Below are 22900 nucleotides of genomic sequence, written 5' to 3' on the forward strand. Positions count from 1 at the left end.
CTGGGACTGGATTACTGTACCAGGAGACCGGAAAAGGTACCACCAATTGAGGGTGGGGACTTTACCTTTAAATGCCCTAACCGAGAAATGGCATAAGAGCCAAACCTCAAGGTGCCCTTTCTGCTCTGATCAAAATGAAAATATTGGACATGTGTTATTTGCTTGCCCCGAATATAGTGTCCCCAGACGGTCATGGCTAAAACCGATCTGTGCCCAGCTAGGCTTAAGAACTGCAAATGAGGCTGTTAGGGTTTTAAGAACTAATACATCTCAGCCTGTCGTCATAGCCATGTCGAAATTTTTGCACTGGATATGGATTATTCGGTCACGCAAAATGAGTCTGGAGTAATTATGGGATAGCCATTTGTCTGCTGCTATTTAAATCCGCACTTTATTCTAATTAGTGATCAACTATGTACTTTGCACTAGTAACTGTTAATTTGTATTTTGGTATTGATGAATTCGTTTTTAAACCTGCTTTTATAAATGTCTTTTTAAAATAGGCTTAACTTATGAATATGTAAAAATGTAAATAGGATGAGTTAGGGTGTTATTTATTTTACTTTTATTGTATATTTTTATTTTTATTTTTTTGTATGATGAAATAATTCATTGTGGATCCTGTTCTTTTGAGGGACAGTGGGTGGGGTATCAAAAACAACCATTTTTTTAATTGTAAAATGTCTTTCATGATTGAAAAATATCGAATAAAGACTATTTTGAATTGAATTGAATTGAGTTAGTGTAGGAGAAACCAAAAAATACAAGAGAAAAGCAGACAACACTGTAGGAAGGAGGAAGAGGGCAAACCAAGTGCAGTTAGTACAGAAAACAGTGGTGAGAGAACAAACTGGAGAGACCAAGTATTTACAGCTAGAGTAGGCAGGAGAGACAGTGCACGGTGAAGTGAGAGAGGGCAAAAGAGAGTGTAAACTATCCTTTGAGTAGTTTTGCATATAAAGTGCTATTTCCCTCCATCTCTACCTGTTGTCCCTCCCTCATTCTCTTTTCTTTATCAACATCCCACTTTACTCCTACCCAACAGCCACCTGTCTCCATTGCACCCGCAACTCCCTCACACTTTAACTATTGTCAGGTACCTATCTTAATTTTTTTTTAAACAATTCAAAGATTTCTTTATTTTATTTATTTATTTTGAGAGTTTTATATAGCGCTGGCTAGACCCGGAGATATCAGAGCGCTTTACATAAGGTTCCAAAGAAATTACAAAATTACATCAGTTACACTTTACATCAGTTACTAGAAAAACATTTCAAGAGAGTAGAAGACAAAATAAATGGAGCTTAGAAGGATGAGGGGGTATAGTTAAATATATGCAACACATTAAAGAGTGAGAAGGGGGGACAAATAGAGCGGATAGGGGGAGAGGGAGAGGAAGAGGGGGTAGATGGTATGAGAGACGAAGGGAAAGTCTGGCCAATGACCGACTGGGTAGGTGACAGCCGAGGAGGGAATCCACAGCCAGTCTCCCCTTTAGCTCTCAAGGTAGCTCCATCGGGCACTGGTCAGATAGCTAGGTCTCTAGGTTACATCAGTTGCATCAGTTACAGGTTACATTGGTTGCTCAAAACATTTAAATAGCATATAAGACGAGATTAATGGTACAAGGAAGGGTAAGGGGGGTAAGGGTAAAAGGGAAACGAGGAGGGAGATACGGCGGGGAGACGAAGGAAAATGTCTTCCCAATGTCCTGGGTAGGTTAACGGCTGAAGGGGAAGTCCACAGACCATCTCCTCTGTAGCTATCAAGGTAGCTCCATCGGGAATCGGTCAAAGTGCTAGGTCTCCGCTGTCAATGGCAAGTTCACAGATTCAATGTCCAGAATGGTGAGCCGGATAGGGGTGGAGGGTGGGGGAAATGCACGAGGACGAGTTGATGACCATTCCACATGCTATCGTATTTATACCCTCTGTGTGGCATGGCCATCGTCCATAACTACTCATCTCTCCTGCTGACCTGAAGCTGATATCTTCCCCTTGGAGAAGGGGCTTGTCAATTTGCTGGGCTTGAATTAATTCAGCATTAGGCGCCATCTTAGGGTCAGGCAGGCTTGGGCACTCCCTACGGCCTAAACAGCAGTGAGAAGCCGGCTTCCAAAGGCTTGGCTCAAGTTCTGAGGTTCCTTTACACAGCTGTGATGTTAATCCGGTTAAAATATCGGTACCCCCTCGTCCTATGGGACATCCCACCTCTCCAGTGGAAAAACCTAGGCCAGTGCCATTTTGGAGTCAGGCTCAGTGGATCCCGGCATAGAAGTATTGGCAAAGTTTATTGTAGGGGATTAATTTGGGCGCTAGCGGGTCCTATAAACCCCCATTGGGATCGCTGGTGGATGTTTTCCGCTCCCCCACTCACCGCCTCTGAAGAGCGACTGCTGTTTAACTTGGGGGACGTTGCAGGTCGTGCTTGAGTGTCTCACCCTCTGCCCACCTTAACATGCATAAAGAAGCGTTGCCGACTTTTTTCAATGTATCTTGTTTATTTTTAACAAATCGCATTCAAAATAGGCCGCCGCTGATATGCATTTGTGCGTTGCGGCCATCTTTGAATGGGGCTTCTGAAAATATTCAAAGATGTCTAGCATGAATATGTTCACATTTCCAGGAGCATTCTGGGAGGGAAAAACAAGCTGTGATGAAGGCAATAGGTTGCACAGGCCAGACATATTTGATTTTGCTAATGATTAATTCTTGAATGGAGAGAGCTTCAAGATGGCAATAACGTGATGTCATCCTTTTTGAAGGTAAAAAAAAACAGTTGTCACAGGTATTTTAAAAAGGTCTGTGGTTACTAGGCTTCAACAATTTCTAGATGGCTACATTTTGTAATTGCCACCTTGAGCTGAAGAAATTAATACAATTCCAAGTACTGTAATGTATTAGGACATAAATAGAGTGATATTTAATATATAGGTAACCTCACTTATTAAACAGATATATTACCTGCACAACTTCCAAATCATGGATTTGCCCTTTATAATTAATTTCTTATTTCTCCTTAAGGCACAATTGTGTGAGGTATTTGTATTGGACATTTGCCTATCTGTTACCAATTCACTTCCACTGTGTCCCTTAGATTCATGAAAATGTCAATAGCCAATTCCTTAGAATTCTATAAATGTTAAGAATCAAGAAGCATTTTGCCTCAACAAGCAAGATGTCTGGAAAGCTTATTTCTGTTTCTAGCCTCTGCCCTGCCTTGAAGGCCCCAATAGTGGAAGAGGAATGGCCTAAGAATCACTATGCTTCTTCTAATACCACAAATGCTAAGGAGATCTAATTCTACCATTTTCTTTCTCTATACTATGCATTCCTTTGCAATGTGAAAACCTTTACAACATATTGTATTACATAGTGGTTCTTAAATATATATATATTTGATAGCCGACCACCAGGCCGAAGGCAGTATCAGCTACTCTGATCCGTGCACTCCATTAATAACCAACTGCTCCTTTAGCTAATAAGAAAATGGGGAAAACCCAAAGGAAATGATGGACGGAGCGTTGACAATACAAGCACTCACCCCAGTCAACTAATCTGGGTTTAATCCATCATCACTCTTTAGCTCACTCCGCCACCCCAGTTCGCACATGGCCATATGCAAATCTGTCTGACCCTGTGTCTCATGGGAACAGTCCAGCCCGAACTGCCAAGCCATGTCTTCCCTGGACCGGAAACAAGCATCCTGGAACCGGTCTCTGGCTAATCAGCCGACATCAGCCAGGGTAGCTTGAATCCAGTGGCAAAGTGTGCAAGGGACCCACGTCTGGGCATACCCTGCCAACTTCGGGCGAACAAAGCAAAACCAAAGGGGATGATGGACTGAGTGTTGAACACTGACTGAGTATCCCCTGGATAAGGTATATTCGAAACACCTACCATGGCATGGGACGGGAGGACCTTTTAACTCTCCCTGTAGTGCGTCAGCTAGTTCCCTTACTACCCTGAAGAATTCTTTTCTAGATGGATGCCTGGAGACCAGAATGCGGAGGGCTGCAGACAAGCCAATGTTTCAGGCGTATATGGGGATTTGCACAAGCACTATTACAGAACCATTTTTAATTTGGATGTGCAGTCAGCCTCGCAAATTACTGCTAGTCAGACTTAGATTATGCACTGTGCACTTTCTGGCTGCCTTTCCCATACAGGGATCCTATTTCCCCAACTTATCTGTGTGCCCATATGATGACCACTCAGCATAAAGCACACTACATTTCATGTTCCTCTGCAAATTTTAGTCACTATTGAGAAAACGCTATTTGTTACCTTCTCAAAAGAGTCTAATACACGTTACTGTAGAGTGGTCTTTATCTATTTGCCAACATGGCCCTCCATAAAGTTCTGTTTTTTTTTTTTTACAACAAATGTTATTAATTTTCCGTTGTACCAAATGGGCCAAGCCTGGCAAGCAACAAAGTTCTGTTTTTTAACGGCTGTCTGCATCCAACGTGTTATAAAGCAGAAGGCCACTGTTCTTATGTAACATTTTAATAATCTTTCTGTATCAGCCTGTATGGCTCTCTATGCTTTTATTGATTATTCATTATTGTGTTTTATTGCCATTTGATGTCACGCCTATTTTACACTGTCACACGGGGATTTAGGATTAACTGATGCTTTGTATTAATGTTTTTATACTTTTATGGTCTACTTAGAATTATTAAAGTAATTTTGATTGAGTGATTGATTGAAGTATTCACGTAGTATAGAATTACCAAGTTAAAGACTGCTTAGCTTTATGGAGAACGGGTATCTGGTATTAATCATTATTGACCTCTTCTCAAGAGGTCAATAATTGTTAATTATCTATGCCGCAGGTATGGCTCCAAGTGGAAAGCCCTAATTCTCATTTTGAATGGAGAGGGTAATTGATGGCCTTCAACACTTGCAGCATGTAAGAAATACATATACATATGATGCAGTTTCATATTGTGTGCAATGCATCATAACGCATATGATTTCCTGTGTCGCCGGTATCTCTGCTTACTTATATATATTAACAACTTTATCAATTTTGACACATCTTATTTCTGTTCATCCTCTAGAGTAAAGTGGAATCCTGGTCTGCCCTAATCATGCCCTTTACAACTGTGATTTTCTCAGTGATGATCTTGGACTTCTACGTAGAGTCAATATGCTCTGTCAAGATGGAAGCTTCCAAATGTGCCCGATATGGATCGTTTCTTATTTTCACTAGTGCACTCCTCCTTGGAAACTTTTGGACCCACCCATTAACAGATCAACTGCGTGCAATGAACAAGCCAGCGCACCAGGAGGCCACTGAGCATGTTTTATCTGGAGGCGTGGTAGTGAGTGCGATTTTCTTCATTTTTTGTAAGCATTTTTCTCTTTTTGCAAGATCATGCATGTTAATTTCTGCTTGTAATTTATGGATAAACTCCACAAAATGGACTATATTTGTCTTTAATTCACATATGTTTTGTCAGTAGATGTCATCTTCACTTTCTCCAAGTGAAAGGCCTCACTTGATCGTATCTAACTGTTAGTACATTAACTCCTAGGAATTTCCAATAGTTTGTATTTATACGTTGTGCAAAGATAACCCATACCCTTTTTTCTCAATTGTTTTACTCATGGGTGTATGTCATGACAGTTAAAACTGGAACATTACCACGTCTGTTCTCCTGTTATGGAAGAGATGCGAGGGTTCTTTTATTGCCCAGTAACACATTATTGAGTGGTAACAGTTCTTCGACAGAATCCAACTACCGTTATATGTAGGTGCCCTACGCTAATGTTGACATTGAACAGAATTGAAATGCAGCTGGATCCCCTTCCCCCACAGCATCCCCAGCTCCTCCAAGGATAGAAATTACAGCGTTCTACTTGTTGTTAAATCCTCTGGGAGGTACATCTCGAATAATGGTGCGAACATGTACTTTAGACTAAACCCTGTTCACGTCACCATGTGGCCTCTTTAAGGTGTCAGAGATCAGGGTACAAAGTCAATTCTTAGTGTGTTCTTGGATAAGGTATAAAGTAATGATGGCATACTACTTTGCATGTGGTCTATTAAAAATATGATTTTGATATTCAAATTGTACATGTCCATATAATCATTCCCAAAGATTCCCATGCTACTCGCATTTCTTATATCGAAAGTATGCATTTCCATGGCTATATATGACCATAGTCTCCTAGACCAAACATGTCTGAATTGAGGGGACATATTTTTCAACTAAATCGTGCTCACCTGTTTGGCAGTTGTTGATGATCAACAAACAGTCAAACAAATGTCAGTCAAATGTAACTTCTGCAATGCTCTTCATGGCTACTTCTATCTAACTGCAGAAGCTTCACCTTTTGAATTCCACAAGATACCAGAATGGATATTAAAGCTTTCCATCTTGTGCTCTCCGACATCGATGAGCCATCAGACTTTTGCAGCAGTCTTATCCTACCTCTATAATTGACGGTGCAGAGCTGTATATAGGCGCCACCCCTGCACTCTGATGTCAGTTTACAATAAAGCATTCTGTTTCTTTTGATATGAAGGATCGGAAACAATTTGGAACTGTCAGTGTGCAGAATCTAACATGGAATCTTTTTACCCCCTAGAAGTTAACTTCACAGAACAGGGAGGAGAGCAGGCACAGAGAAGTCTGCAGTTAGATAACGCATTCACTAGAATGAACATGACTGAATGTAAGTAGTATCAAAGCATTACCCCTCTAAAAGGTGGAGCGTCTGTGAAGTGGACTCAGCCTTGCAGAATTTCCTGGTATAAGTGGTCAGAATAGCTCTCCCTGGGCGTTCTTAATTATCAAGGCAGTAATTCCTTCTGAAAGTCGCAAAAATGCCTTGCTAATAAGGTTGTAGTAGTGGCCTTACGTCTGGTATAGTGAGCCCTGCATCATCTTTTTGGCCCAGACAAATCACATTTTTGTACGAAGATGATCCATCTGAATAACATAAATTCCTAGACGTCTTAACAGTCGTGAACCTTCATCCACTCAGTACCCCTTAGTCTCATCAATATAAAAGCTGAGGGCTGTCCTGGAGCCCAACTGGTGCATCCTGCTTTTCTCCTCAGAGGTTTGCAATGGAGAGAATAAAGCGAGTAGCATGATTGACCCCTCCAAGTGTAAAGGCGACATGTGTTTTGTCAGAAATTATGTCCGAGTCCGAAGCACATAGGTAGCCTGGAAAAAATGTGGTATGTGGTGGTTGCACTGACTTCGCCTGCAGTGCATTGCAAGGCATATAGACGTAATCACGATAAGGAAGAGAGTTTAAAGGGCCAGTGGCCTCAAAGAACAGCTGTTTATTGCCTCAAAATGCATGCATGTTAAGAATGTAAAAACAAGCATTGGCAGAGCCAATAGGTCTCGCCTTTGGGACCTTATAAGTGTTTAACCATTCAACAGTTAATGTCGTTGCACCAAGGATATTGTGCTGCATAACTAAGTACTTATACAGTCCCAAAAGCGAGACCTATTGGCTATGCCAATGCTTGTTCCCTTTTTTCCAGCTACTCTCCGTTGGTCCTCTTGACACTTACTACTAAGTAACAACTCGCTAGGAAAGGAAGGTGGACGGTTTTAACGGTTTAGGACCATGGTTTAGGGCTGGGGACTAGGAACTCCCATTGAACTCTATGGGAGCCTGTATACTGAACGCATATAGAGGATCCTATAGCAACAAGGTTCTTGAAATGAAGTGATGTCATTGAAGATGGAGTAGGTGGGAGAGAAGTGTCATGGCGAGGTGCAAAGAGAGATGAAAGAGATGCGGGATTGGTAAGGGCAGAGGGGGCTGGAGAGTGTGCAAGACAATAAGGAATTAATGAAGGGAGAATAATGGGAGCAGGGGAAGGTAATGTAAAAAAGGAAAAATATGGCAGGATATGAAAGACGGGCAGGATAAAGAAATGTCGGGTAAGCAGCGTACACCAGAATTGGAGGTCCGCGGCTTGCAAACAAATGCCAGGGCACAACCGGGCACCTCTGGAATAGCACTGGAGAGGCCCTGGCATCGCTCACCCTGTAAAATTAATGTGCATGGGGGATGCCCCGGGAATCTGACGCAGTAACAAGTGGTGTGTGGTCTATGCCACTGGGATTCACTGCACCACAAAAGGGCACCATCTGCCGAAGGAGGTGCACGTTGTTATAAAATAGTTATGCCAGCACTGTGAACACGCATTGGGACTCCTTTGTAGCGCTACCCACTCCCTTGGAAATAAGCACTGTTAGGATCTTCAACATGAAGCCTTTTCCGTGTCCACAGCTGGTGCTCGAGATGCAGGCCGAGTGAGGCTTAAAACATCAAACAGCTCAGACTCAGTGAAGTGTCTTTGCAGAGATTGGAGTGGAGCACATTCCCAGGGGCGAGCAGTTATAAACACTAATGATAACGAATGGCAGGACATCAAAGGCCAGTGAGGATTTAAAGCAGTGATGGGGTATGGGGTCATTTGTGGACGGAGCAAGCATAGACAGGAGGGAGGAGATGGCGAATAAGCATTTAAACACACACACATGCTATCTTGCCCTTTCCCCACGTAAATAAATATTTCAATATAAAGGAGAAGCACAATATCTTTTTAGGCTGAAAACATCAAACAGCTCAGACTCTGAACGTGTCTGCACAGAGACTCGGAACAGAACCCGGGTTTGGTAAGTTCGAAACACTGATGACAATAAATTGCAAGTAGTCAAAGGGGGTTTAAAGCAGTGATGGGGAGGGAATTATTTATGGATGGAGCAGGCGTTGTCGGGACGGAAAAGGTGGGGTAAAAGCTTTTAACTGTGCACATTTGCTAGCTTGCCCTTTTCTGACGCAAATAAATATTCAAATATAAAGGAGAAGCATAATGTTCTTAGCTGCCACAAAAACATAAGGGAAAACAAGCTGCCGTTCAAATGCCAAAGCACGAGAAACAAAACAAGATGCCAACATCCTAAAAGATTCGGCTATAGTCACTGTTGCCGGAGGTTGGCTAACACAACTAAAACAAACACGCACGGTCTTATGTAGGAGCCCGACTTGCAGGCATTTGTGTTGGGCTGGGGGGGACGTTAAACAAAGCCTGAGGATTGCCGAGGGAGTTGCCGGAGGTTGGCTAACACAACTAAAACAAACACGCACGGTCTTATGTAGGAGCCCGACTTGCAGGCATTTGTGTTGGGCTGGGGGGGATGTTAAACAAAGCCTGAGGATTAGCGAGGGACGGCGAAAAGCTATACCAAAACAAGCATAAGCCGGAAGAAGGGGGTGGGGGGATACTTTGAAACACGCGCACACACACGCTACCTTGCCCTTTTCGGATGCCGGCCATGAAAGTGAAAGTACAGCCATGAATAATTAGGGGAGGAGCAGCCAGGAGAGAGCAGGAGCGGAGGCGCCAAGCTGGGGAACAGATGGCTGGCGATTTGCTGCTGTGCACGCGCATTTTAGGTCAATGCGCTTGCGCATTGACCTAAAAGCGCACGGGCACAGCAGCAAATCGCCAGTGTAGGTAAAGTCTGGTTAAAGCCCTATAGTCTCGCTTCCGCTCAATGCGCATGCGCATTGACCGGTCGCGAGACCTAACCAGTTAAGGACCCTCTGTTGCAAAACGAATGGTGAAGGATGAAATATATAAGCCCTTTCAAAAACACATAACTAGTGACTTTATTAGTGAGGGTTGATAAGGCAAGCTTAGAAAGGCTAAGAGGCCTTCCATATAATCCTACATAGTTTCATCTATAGCAAATTGAAAATCTGAGTGCTATTCCGAAAAGATTTAGTTTAGCACCAACATGCATCTTGGTCAGTTATAGCTTGTGTCAAAAGTTTGGTACTTTTAGAAAGGAGATGTGTTCCCTGTAAACAAATCACATCCTGGGAATCAAGCGATAAAGCTTGACATATTGTATGGCATATTTCCGGGGAATATAGCCTCCTGGTGCTCCATGTTAAAAAGTACACCGCATGGTGAGGATGTCAGTGGATCCCCTAAAAGAGACTTCGCCCAGACTCCCTTCCCCATATCCTGTATCTGCAAGATTGTGGATGTATTTCATTTTCAAAAAAGTTCTCCATCCTGTTTGCCTTTCTCGCCCAACCCATCAACCAACTGGTCAAAGCCTTAAACTTAACATTTAAGATCCATCATTAACCCCATGGCAAGGAATATCCAGGATAGGAGTGAAAACGCACCTGTTGTCAGATTTCGTGAGCTCCCCACCCCACAAAGATCCAAATATAACCGTAATCAAATACAGTTGCGGTTCAGCAGTATGAAAACTTTGGCCATCAGGGGATTCATGAACCGGCCAATTTAGCACCGTGTTGGGGGGGGGGGGGTGTAAGTGGCAGAGGATAGTTCTTAATAGTTTTCAATATGTTTCAAAGTGGGAATTATTTCATTTTTTGGGCTTCTCCCTTGTTTACTATACATTAGTTGAGTCAGATCAAGTCAAAGATGGGCATGTCTCTGTTAGCTGTTCCTTATCCGGAAAAACAATGGGAGAGAAAGGGTATTCTACAAGGGAATACTCTTAGTCCCCTTAATCAATATAATTAAACAATAGGAGGAGTACACCCTGGAGGCACCTCAATGCCTCCGTCAAAGAGATGGAGGTGCACAAGAGATGGACCGATTCATCCTTTGTTAGAAGACCCCTCACTCACCAACCTAGTTGGTGACATGCTTCATCATCGGGTTCCCACCCGGATAGCCGAGTGCCATCGGGTGTGCTGCGACACCTGACTACAGTGGAGCGTGTTGTTTTTAATTTTTTGGTGAGTGAGTGAAAAAAGTGGATGAAAAGTTGGCGAGTTTAAAACTCTCTACAAAAGACTCTATTCTGGAGTAACTGGGCAACAATAAAAAATTTGTGGGATACCATGCCATATTAGGTTGGCTTGTGGTATCAGAAGTGAAGTTAAAAATAAAAATGGTCTACGATTTCGTGTGGAACCGGGAGTGGCTGTTCTGCCTATTCCGTGACTCTCAAACGGCGCCGTTTGAGGGTCACTGAATAGGCAGAACAGCCACTCCCAGTTCCACACAAAATCGTGGTCGGAACTAACCTCCATACCCCGGCACCTATGAGGCACGCGACCTTAGTGCTTCAAGATTTCCCTTTCTAGAATCCAGGAAAGGAAACATTAACCACCACTGTGAGTACTAGGTGGGGTTCTTGAATAGCCAAGGGTAGGGTACACCTTAGCGTGTGTATACCGCCCGGGTTACCTCCACTGGTCCTGACGAAAAGCTGATAGTCATTCATGAGGTTGAAACATGTTGACCATTTGTATTTTTCACTACACTTCTGATACCACAAGCCGACCTAACCCGGCATGGTATCCCACTAATTTTTTATAGTTGCCCAGTTACTCCAGAATAAAGAGTCTTTTGTTGAGAGTTTTAAACTGGCCAACTTTTAATCCACTTTTTTCACTCTCACAAAAAATCAAAAACAACCCGCTCCACTGTAGTCGGGTGTCGCAGCACACCCAGATGACACTCGGCTATCCGGCTGGGACCCCGATGATGAAGCATGTCACCAACTAGGTTGGTGAGTGAGGGTTATTCTAACAAAGGATGAATCTGTCCTTCTCTTGTGCACCTCCATCTCTTTGACTTAGGCATTGTGGTGCCTCCAGGGTGTACTCCTCTTATTGTTTAATGGAGCTGTTCCTCATCACCATCATAATTAGTCAGCCGTTAGTCTCATAAGGCTAATTCTTGCTATTCCTAACCTTCTTCCCTCTGGTTTAGGTTTGGGGTCTCATGAGCATTTTGGTGATCCAGGTATGCCTTTGGCTGCAGAGTTTGTTTCTCTTTCCCCACCACTGGCTTTTCGATCTTTTGAACCTTAGATTCATATTGGAGTATCATTTAAAAGGAAAAAGCTCATCTGTATTTTATCTGACCTTTCCTTGATTCTGGAGTGACATCCGGCAGCACTCTGCTCTTCTTCAGTGTTATTGGAGAGAGATCGTGAGACAGTTAAAGTGCACCATTGTTGCTCACCACATTGTTTTTCCAAAGAGCCATCCTCCGGCTCCTATCCTTCAGTACTGATGGGGTCAGTTTCGCTAATATCTCGCTCATACAGGCTCCAGGAACCGGTCTCAGAGCCATATTATATGGACATGTACAATTTGAATCAAAATCATCTTGTTCCTCCTGGACTTACTTAAAGAGTGTCCAACAAAAGCCCTCTGTTTTCACTTGCTGCGTTTTCGCTGGCATTTCGGATTCATAAATTTTCCCACTTGACCTGTCTTGAAGGTCATTGCACTTGTCTTTTAAGTACTTCAGTTCCTCAGATATATTCTCCACAATAGAACCCATGTCCTCTAGTATTGTGCTCATGCAGCAATTGAATCTTCATTTGCACTTGCATGAACCTCAAAAGCTTGCAATCAGGGCCGGACTAGGAACCAAAACCGGCCCTGGCAAAGTGCTCGGCCGCCCCCCGCCCCCAACCCCGACCCCTTCCCTGGGGGGTTGGCGGTGCCGCCGAGCTCTTTGCCAGGGCCGGTTTTGGGCCTATGTTACAGGGCCGATTTTGCAGCTATGCTACAAAAACGGCCCTGTAACAAACACAGCCCCCAGCGGCCCAAAACCGGCCCCGCCTGTGCGGCCCACCGGGGGATTGCCCGGTGCCCGCTACGGCCAGTCCGGCCCTGCTTGCAATTCCTGAGATATTTAACATTTTGAATGACATGTCCGCTTGCAGTGCAGTGAGCCATTCCGCAAAAGTACTGTTTAGTTTTCATGAAAGTCAGAAAAGCAAGTGGGCAACTTATATTTTATTAATGTGGTCTGCCCTCTGTGGGGGGCTATGGTTCACTCGGGGTTTCTCCTTCAGAGCCCTTCTGTGCTTTTATCCAATTCCCAGCAGTATCTCAATTACGCTGATATATCTCCCAATCTGTTCTCGTCCCTATTACCTCAGGAGGGATGATTAGGAAACTTCATGCACTTCCTTAGAATACTTCATATTTAGCTTTTCCTACGGTAAATACCCTCTTTTATTCCCAATGTTCTAACTTTTCACTTCTGATTACTCTTTTTTTTTTTCTTGAAACCAAGATCTAATTCTTTAATTTCTGAGGAGACCTTACACAAGCTACTGGGATACATTATATACATTTTGAAAGCATTACTTAGTGTTTGCATCTTTCCAGGATGTTGTGCATGATTTTTATAATTAAAGCGTGAACTAACATTTGCGGGGTCCCCTTTCCAACATTTTTGAGGCTAATAAATCAAGTTCCCAATGAGTTGGAAAAGAGTGGAAGGAAAAGATCTACAGAGCAAAGAAATAAAAACTTAATCTTCTTTCTAGTACAATTAGTTCTTATTTGGCTTGCCACTCAACCAGCTGCCACTGGTTTTATAATGTAGTGTGCTTAGATAGTTGTGACACGCAGATAGAGAGTGGCTATTTGCATACATAGAAAAAGCTTGCTCTTGGGTCTTTTGTAAAAAAAATAATAATACATTGACAAAGTTTTTTCTGTTTCTGCGTGATGTGCAAGCATTCCCAACTAGTTGTACAGTAATATAGGACAAGAACTAAGAGCAGTGCAGTCTCCATGGATGTAATGTTCATGGCATGTGTAGCTGTAGATACACATGCTGAACATAGTCCTGCCATCTAGTGTTGGGCTGGAACACGTGCTACTTGTTTTTGTTCAAAGTCTTTTCGAGTCGCAAGGTGTGGTGACTACACCTATTCTGAATAATGCCCACAGGCTTCGGCTCCATAGTTAGATTGTTTTTCTCCGCTGTCTGGTTCAAATGTGTATAGGGATGCTCTGCTTCAATGCCACATGTTCTCATGGGGCCTTCGGCACCGTCCCCTGTTGGTCCCAACAATTCCACTATTCAGCGGGCTCCACCGTCGGGTGTTGCTTTGACTCTAACGGTCGACAACCTCTCCACTTCAAAGCTGTGCCCCCTCTCGACTCCCATCACTTCAACAGCCAAGAATGTCCACATGATTAAAAGCACTCCTTTTAGTTTCTGCCCAGCTTGCCACGCCAAGTACCTTAGGATGTATTGCACCGCAACTTGATGATGGTGCACTAAGTAATGGCACCGGGATTGATCTGGAAATCACCTTGGAAGAGGTGGGTAGGGCCCTGGCCAGTAGTCTGGGTGGCAAAGCCCCAGGACCCAATGGGGTCCCTGTCGATATGTTAAATTCAACGTTCCTCTCTGGCAGTCTGATCTCCCATCAACGTGGGTGCAATCTATAATAATCCCAGTTTACAAAAAAGGCAATTACAAAGACCCAGGATGTTATAGACCAATCTCCCTCCTGGACTCTACGGTCAAAGTGGTTGAGAGGGTTATCCTGGAGAGCCTACAAGACTGGGCAGAGGATAGTCCGATAATGTCTGACCTGCAGTATGGTTTTCGTGCTCGTTTAGGTACAATTGAACAGTTTGAATCTGTCAATTTTGGTTGGCAAGTACACCAGAGCAAAAAAAGGAAGTATTTTTTTGGCCTTTGTAGATCTTACCTCGGCCTTTGATTCAGTTAGACATCTGTTGTGGGTTTGAATGATAAGGTCGTAGGCCAGGTCAGATCAAATAAGGTTTTATTTGTTTGAAACAGCATTTATGTCTCTGAGTCCTCTTTTCTCTGGGCAAGGGGTCCAGGTCTGTTTTGCCCGTGGTCTTTTTCCTCCTTTCTTGTCAGGGGACTGTGGTTGGCCTCTTTGGATCCGAAGACTCGGGGGGGTCCGTCCAATATACAAAGGGCTCGGGCCGAAAATAAAGAAGAATAAAAAAAAAACTATCAGTACTCTTGTTCTCAGAGCCAAGATCTGAGAGGGCCGGGGAGTGAGGAGAAACACCAAACACACTGTGCAGTAAGTGAGAGACGAAAGGAGGGGAACTGTGCTTGTGTGGAGGTGTTGCTGCTAGTATTTACAGGTAGTGGGGGTTGGAGGTAACTGGCTGGTTTGACTACTCTCCTTCCTTCCCACCCACCCCAAGAACTTGTTCTGTACCTGCTCAAGCCACGCACCTCTGTGGGCGTGGCGGGCCGAGTCGCGGGGTCGTTGGCCTCCTGGCTTTGTTGCGAATCCTGCCGAACTCGGTCTGTGGTCACCGTCCTCTTCTCTTGCCGGTACACCTGTATTCTACACGTCTGGAAAACGCCACTCTCTCTCCTCTTCCAACTTGGGACGCGCAGAGAACCAGGAAGTTGCCTCGGATAGCGTCGGGTGTGGGTCGACGTCATCGGTGGGCGGGGCCAAGTCCGACAGAAGCCCCCAGTTAAAGGAGCCGTCGTCCTGTTCAGAGTTTTGCGAGATCAATAAAGTTTTATCGTCGGTCTTCCATTCGTCGTGAAGGAAGGGAATAAGATTGGGAGGGTCACATGTAGGAGACCACCACTCATGTATAGCGGATGTTTGTTCGTTAGGCTGACACACCCTGTCACAACATCACAAGTTGTGGGAGGTCCTTGAGACGGTCGGGGTTGATCTACAAATTATTATGTTTTTAAGACGACTCTTCTGTAGAGCTACAGCAAGTGTTCTGTTTGGGCTCAAGGGAGAATGCATGCAAGCTTTCCCAATCAGGAGAGGTGTCAGACAAGGTTGTGTTCTGGCCCTTTCCTTTTTAATCTTTATATCAACAGATTAGAAGAAGCATTACTCCTGCAGGGCAATGATTTCCCACAAGTAAACGGTTGGCCCATTCCCACACTCCTTTATGCGGACGATGCCGTGTTACTGGCACGTACGCAAAATAGCCTCCAGAGAGTTCTGGATAGCTTCAGTGTATTTATGAGCGACTTAGGTCTTAAAACTATCATTGCTAACACATATGTCATGAGATGTAGGGAAGGCACCCAGAAGACCCGAGAATGTTTTTAGATGGAAAGGAGTTATCAACAGCAAGAAACTTTTCCTATCTAGGTATACTTTTTAATCAATATGATTCATGGGTTGCCACCCTAACTGCTAAAAAGCTGCATTTTCTAGATCCTCCACAGCTCTAGTAACATTCGCTAAAAAATTAGGTAGGAAACCACCCTCAGAACTCCTACAAATATAAGGCAAAATGCATCACTATGGCAACTTATGGGGCCGGGGTTTGGAGTTTTGCAGATGCCACCCCGATACAAATAATTTAAAATGCTTTTATAAGATATATTTTATCCGTACTCCCCAAGACCTCCTCATTTATCTGTCATGGAGAGTTGGGTCTACACTATATATCTGACTTAGTAAAAGTAGAGCCAATACTCCTATGGCATAGTTTGGTGTAAAGACCAAACAAAACTAAATAGGGAGATTTTGAAAGATACATTGAGGTTAGAGGGGGCTATGCATATACCTCGGATTATGAATGACCTGGGACACCCAGAGTACTTTTTAAACACAATATCCATGCTGGAGATTCCCAGAAAGACTTTAAAAAAAGACTGTCTCCAGTTATTGAAAACAAACAGAATGGTAAGGGAAATCTCAAACAAAATCACTGTGAGGCAACACCAGCTGACACGTACAACCTTGGGGATGGAGCCTTACCTATCATTCGTACCTGGAACATTTGATAGATTCCTTTTAATTAGGTTTAGACTGGGAAATATCCATAGATTAACATCTTTGCCGAAAATGAACGACTGGTCGCGTAAACTAATACCGTGCCCTTGTGATAAGATCTCAGGCCAGTCGACTATGGATGTAGTTTTATTCTGCAAATTTTATATGGAGCCAAGGAAAGTTTGGATTATTCCATTTTTTATTTTTTTTTAATTTTTTATTTATAGAAAACCTTTATTGCACCTCGCAGTAATACACAGCTGTGGCCTACAACCCTCCGGGCCGGCCGCCATCATGTACTGATAATCAGTCTGCCCAGAGCAGGGTCATTCACAGTGTAAATTATTGATTACAGAAAAAGGCAAATCAGTGATAAATGAAAAGGGACAGTACGAAGGATAAAGAAACGGATCAGAAAAGGTTTTCGTTTTTTGTTTTGTAGAAAAAGAACAAACAACTAGGAAATCACATTGTGGTCATCGTGGAATCAACAACATTTCAATTGGTCGGCTCAAAAAGGTCTAGAAATCGCCAGGCATTTCCCACACATTGCTATCTACGGGACCCACCCCACTCTACTCGGGTCTGGGCCTCCCCACCCCGGGCCATTCACTTCACTACATTCTGAGCATACCCACCATCCACTCTCCGGTCCAGTCAGCCATCCTCCCCTTCATCATCGGAATCCATGGGGTCCTCCTCCGGTAATGGCTCACAGATGTCACCCCGGTATACATTCCAGGGGGTCCATATTTTATTCCATTTCCTCGGACACGCTCGGCCCAGGTACACTGCCCTCTCCGTCACCATTGTTCTATCCATATTTTTGCACCATTGTGTTTTCGTCGGTAAGTCTGCCACCCCCCAACGCTGCGCAATATCACGTTTTGCCATCATCACACCCAAAGTGACCCAGAGCTGGCCACTTCTGGACAAATCATTCGGACTCCATACATTTAACAGACAAACCCGCGGTTCAGGGATAATGGAGGTCCCAAGGGTCTGTGAGATTGTGCGCATTATCTGCCTCCAATATTCCTGTAGGCGCGGGCAGTCCCATATAGTGTGATAAAATGAACCCTCTTCCCCACAGCCTCGAAGACAATAGGGGTGTTGTGCTCTGTGAATGAGGTGCAGTGTCGTTCTGGTGTAGTACACTCTGTGTAGAATTTTGAGTTGCACTAGTCTCAGTCGAGCAGAGACGGCCACCTCCCGTGGGGACGCCATTGCCTCTTGCCATTCATGCTCGTCCATCTCGCCTATCTCTCCCTCCCATTTAGATTTCAGCAGAGTCATCGGGTCAGGTAAGTTATTAATGAGTTTGCGGTAAGTCAACGATGTCGGCCGCTCAGCCATAAAATCGGTAAGGAGCCGATCCTCGAGCGGGGACGATTCTGGTACCTCTTCCCCAGGGGTCGTGGCGGCAAGTAGGGCATGTCGGATCTGTACGTATCTGTATAACTCCCGTGTTCCCATCTCGTACATCGCCCTCAGACGGTCGAACGGTATAACTTCTTCCTTTTCCCATAGGTCCCCTACCGTTGATATTCCGATGGCGTCCCACTGGGAGAAACCCTTGCTATTTCTCAGGTTTCCCAAGGCACGGGAATCCCAGAGCGGGGTGAGCAGTGTTAGCCTTCCTTTCCAACCCAGCGTTGCCAGTGCCGAATGCCACAATGCCACGGTGAGTCTTGTGGGTCCCAGTAATTTCCGCCCCTGACGTTGGTCATAGAGCGGGGCCAACATACTATCAGTGCCTAGTTGAGCCCAGTCAGCCTGGAAGGCCGGGTCGGCTCGGGAGACATGAATCCACTGATTGATGGGCTTGAGATGGGCCGCCCAATAGTACAGCTTGAGGTTCGGCAGCGCTATCCCACCGTCGTACCATCCCCTATGCAATTTGGTCTGTGCAATCCGCGCCGGCCGGTTATTCCATAACAATCCGGACACCAGGGCCGCCACCTTCTTGAAGTAACCCGGAGCCACCGGGTACGGCGTGTTCTCCAATATATATAAAAAACGGGGAAGCGACATCATCTTATAGAGCGCCGCTCTGCCCAGCATCGTCAAAGGCAATCCCGCCCAGAATTTGACGTCCTGTTTCAATCGTTCCAGCGGTGGTGCTAGATTCATACGCGCAAACTCTACAGGATCCCCTGTTACGTGGATCCCCAAATACTTGAAAGAGGAGCCAGCCATCCGCAGTGGACAGTCCACGCCCAACTCAGGGAGCGGGCCTCTCAGAACATACAGTTCTGATTTATTCCAATTTATCGTGTATCCCGACACAGCGCCGTGAGCGTTACAAAGGTCTAAAAGAGCCGGCACCCCTTGTTCAGGGTCAGTTAAGTACACCAGCATGTCGTCCGCATAGAGGGAGAGCCGGTCTTCCCATCCCTCCCTCCACCGTATGCCTTTGAGTAGCGGGGTCTGACGTATCAGGATCGCCAGAGGCTCCAGGGCGAGTGCAAAGAGCAAGGGGGAGAGGGGACAACCCTGGCGGGTGCCCCTTCCCAAGGGGAACGTCCGCGAGATATGTCCATTAGCGACCACATGAGCAACCGGCTTCGTGTATAATAATTTGACCCACGAGATAAAAACGGGGCCAAAGCCCATGTGAGCCAGGACCTCAAAAAGATAATTCCACTCAACTAGGTCAAAGGCCATCTTGGCGTCCAAGGCCAGTATGACCGCATGTCCTGGGACCTCGTCCGCCCTCGCCAGCACTCCGTGCACCCTGCGGAGGTTCATCGCCGTGTTCCTGTGCGGCATAAATCCAGACTGATCCGGATGTATAAGGTCTGGCAGGTGTGACATGAGCCGTGAGGCCAGGAGTTTGGCCAGGATTTTAACTTCCGCATTCAGCAATGAAATAGGGCGGTATGAGGAGCATTCCTCCCGCGGCTTTTCAGGCTTGGGAATCGCTACTATAGTGGCCATCCTCTGGTCCAGTGGGAGTTCCCCCTGTTCTAAACAGTCCCTATACATGGCCAACAAGTGGCCGCTGAGGTTGTCTGTCTCAGCCTGGTACCACTCCACCGGAATGCCATTGGGACCGAGCGCCTTGCCAGGCTTCAGCGCTCGGATAGCCATCTTAATCTCCTCTTCGGTTATGTCAGCCTCCAGCTCGGACTGTGCCTCCGGAGTCAGGATCGGAGTAATTATCTGACCCAGAGCTGCACCCGCCATATCGGAGGATACCTCCCTGTCGGGGGTGTACACCCCTTCGAAGTGGTCAGCCAGCAACTCCACAATCTGTGCAGGGTTCGACCATAATACGCCTTGACTGTCCGTCACTTGCTGGATACCCCTAGCGCTACCCCCTCTCTTGTCTAACCAGGCCAGCATCTTACCTGCCTTATCCCCAACGTCGTAGACCCTGTTCTGCGAGTCTGTTATTTGGCCCCTCACTTGATGCCGGAGGTGATCCGTATACAACTGCTGGTGTAATGATAGGGTGTGTGCCGTGTCTAATGTAGGGTTTGCTTCATGCAGTGTCGTGGCGTCGTTAAGAGCCAGTTCAAGTCTGTGCAGCTCTGCAGCCCCTTCCCTTTTATGGCCCGTGATAGAGTTTATAGCCTGCCCACGTAGGACCGCCTTGTATGCTTCCCACAGGATCCCGGAGGACTCCACCGAGTCAACATTTTCTTCAAAGTACTGCGTGGTCGCTTTACGGAGGGCCTTCCTGATCCTAGGAACCTTGAGATACGAAGCTTGTATGGGGTAAATACGTCTACGGGACTTAACCTGTGTGGAGATCGTGAGGGATATCGGAGAGTGATCAGAGATGCCTCTAGGGCATATGTCAATGGTATCTACATGTTGTATCCCGTCACATAGTGACAGAAAGAAGTCTATCCGGGATAAGCTGTTGTGGACTGTGGAATGATATGTGTACTGCTTGGCTCGAGGGTGGACGTATCGCCAAACATCCACCAGACCCATCGCCGTTAGAAAGCTCTGAAACCGGGAAGGACCCCCTGACGGGGCCGACACTGGGAATTTATCAAGTTGTGGATCAAGTATAGCATTAAAATCCCCCCCGATAATGACATCACCCTCGGGAAGGGTCAGCAGGAAGTCGCCCAGCGCCGGGAGCTTTACTGAGTGAAGCGACGGGGGGATATAGACAGACACCACATTAAGAAGCCGCCCCTCCCACCGTCCCTGTACCGCTGCAAAGCAGCCCTGTCCGTCGGTCATTGTGCCCAGGGGAAGGAAGTGCGAGGATTTCTTAATCAGGATGCCGGTGCCCCGGGATCCCGAAGAGAACTCCGAGTGAACCAACATTTTATAGCCTCTCCTATCTAAGGCCCTAGTGGCCCCCCCAGTTAAGTGTGTCTCCTGTAGCAGTGCCAGGCTGGGCCTCTGCCTCTTTAAAGCTGTCAATACCAGGCCACGCTTCACTTTATCTCCCAATCCCCGTACATTCCACGTCAGCAAGCGCAGGGGGGAGCCGCAGGAGTTCAGCCCGGCTTCACCCGGGCTACGTATCGGGCCAGCTGCCATTGGTCAATCTATGGGTATAGTGAAGTGTATCCAGGTTAAAGACCTGAACCCATAAGGCCTTCGTGCCCACCAAAGCAAACATCCGGAACATTCCAATTCTCGACCATCTTTGTGAATTCCAAACAAACAACCAACATCCCCCCCTCCCATCCCCCTCCCTGCCTCCCTGCTTAACGGACCTTCAACTGCCCGCCTCCCCAACTGAGCAGAGCGCTTTACCCATCCCAGAACTAGAATACTTGCACGTTGGGGGAGAGTGTCTCCCTTGGCAGGCGGCATCCCTGCTCCCATCAGGGTCACCCCGGCCAGCGTCCAATCACGACTCTCATGTCGAAGCCGAGCCGGGACCAGCATGGAGTATGGAAGCTCCTTCTCTCTCAAAGTCTTTTTCACTTCCAGAAATGTCCTCCTCCGACGCGAAACCTCGGCCGTGTAATCCGGGAAGAAGGATACTCTCGAGTTCTGGATTTGGATGGCCGGGGCCACCCTCGCGGCCTGCAAAACGGCGTCGCGGTCCCGGAAGTTGAAAAGTCTCGCCAGAATCGGTCTGGGCGCAGCCCCTGTCTTCGGCTGGCCCCCTGGCACCCTGTGGGCCCTTTCCACAGAAAAAAAGTTCGAGAGGCCCTTGGGGTTAAGCTGGTTCTTGATCAGGTCTTCCACATACAGATCCATGGCGCCTTTCGTCTCAGACTCCGGAACTCCCAGGATGCGAACGTTGTTCCTCCTGGAGCGCCCTTCGTGATCATCCAGCTTCTCCTTAAGTACCTTGTTGTCCGCCTGCAGTCTCTCTACATCCCTCTGCAGATCAGACACGTCCTCCACCAGGGATTTGGCCACTACCTCCACCTGCTTTACTCTTTCGCTCAATTTCTGGAGGTCAGCCCGAATGAGCGTTACCTCCGTTGCCGTCGCTCCCACCGTCGCTTGCACCTGGGCCAGGGCGTTGAGAACGTCTTCCAGCGTGGCTTTCTTCACTCCGTCGCCCTCCGTCCCTTTGGTCATTGATTTCCGTTGCTCCGACGCAGGGAGAGATTGTTTGTCATAAGCAAATTTGTCCAATTTGGCCTGGGTGGAGTTGTGCTTGGGACCCCTGCCCGCCATCGCGTGCCAGGAGGGTGGTCGTTTGTGTGCGCCTCCGATAAGGGTCCGTGAGGTGGGGAGTCACGGTGTCGGACGAGTGATGAGCTCCCCTTCGGGTACTGTGCGAGTAGGCCTGGTTAGACTTGCGGGAAGTTCTTGTCCGAAGTGGCGTGGGATACAAGAAATGGCGGCGGTTACGCAGCGAGTTCAGGGTCCGTTTTGAGACCGCTCGGTCAATGTCTATGGCACTAAGGTCGGCGCTGACGGAGCATCTCACCTCCGGAGGGACTGTGTGAATGTCAGGTAGCTCAACGACAGCGTCGCGCAAGTCGCGCCGTAGTGCGAGCACTTCCGGTCGGCGCACTCCGCTCGGGTCTCACTTCCGCCTGGATGCCAGCGCCCGCTGCTTTCCGAGCGACACCAGGCCGCTTTCAGGAGTCGTGTTTTCCGCCGATTCCGGGCTCGCCGCTGCTCCGAAACTTCTCAACTGGGGGCCGTGTGGTCACCGCACCCGGGCTATCCCGTTCGGGAACATTGATAAGCGGATAAACATGCGGATTGATGCGGGATGCCGCCTTACTCCGGGAGCCTCTCTAGTTCGCTGCCGCCATCGCCGGCTGCTAGCCACGCCCCCGATTATTCCATTTTTAAAGGTTTTAGGGCTTAGGCAGTGTCGCCAGGCCATGCTCTCACTCCAGCTCCTGGAAAATGATCACGTAGCGTTGATAAGAACGTTTTTAAAAACGGTGCTACAAATCAGGA

General features: G+C 46.5%; 1 protein-coding gene across 1 annotated transcript in view; it reads left to right on the top strand.

Moving 5' to 3' along the window:
- The window catches only part of SLC30A5 (solute carrier family 30 member 5), a 311396-nt gene that overhangs the window by 111694 nt on the left and 176802 nt on the right, over positions 1–22900 (top strand). Inside the window, exon 9 of the mRNA XM_078675193.1 lies at positions 5066–5354. Coding sequence (XP_078531319.1) covers positions 5066–5354 — 289 coding nt within the window. The remainder of the gene's footprint in view (positions 1–5065; positions 5355–22900) is intronic.

Source organism: Lissotriton helveticus, chromosome 2_1 (assembly GCF_964261635.1).
Source record: "Lissotriton helveticus chromosome 2_1, aLisHel1.1, whole genome shotgun sequence".
Taxonomy (NCBI): Eukaryota; Metazoa; Chordata; class Amphibia; order Caudata; family Salamandridae; genus Lissotriton; species Lissotriton helveticus.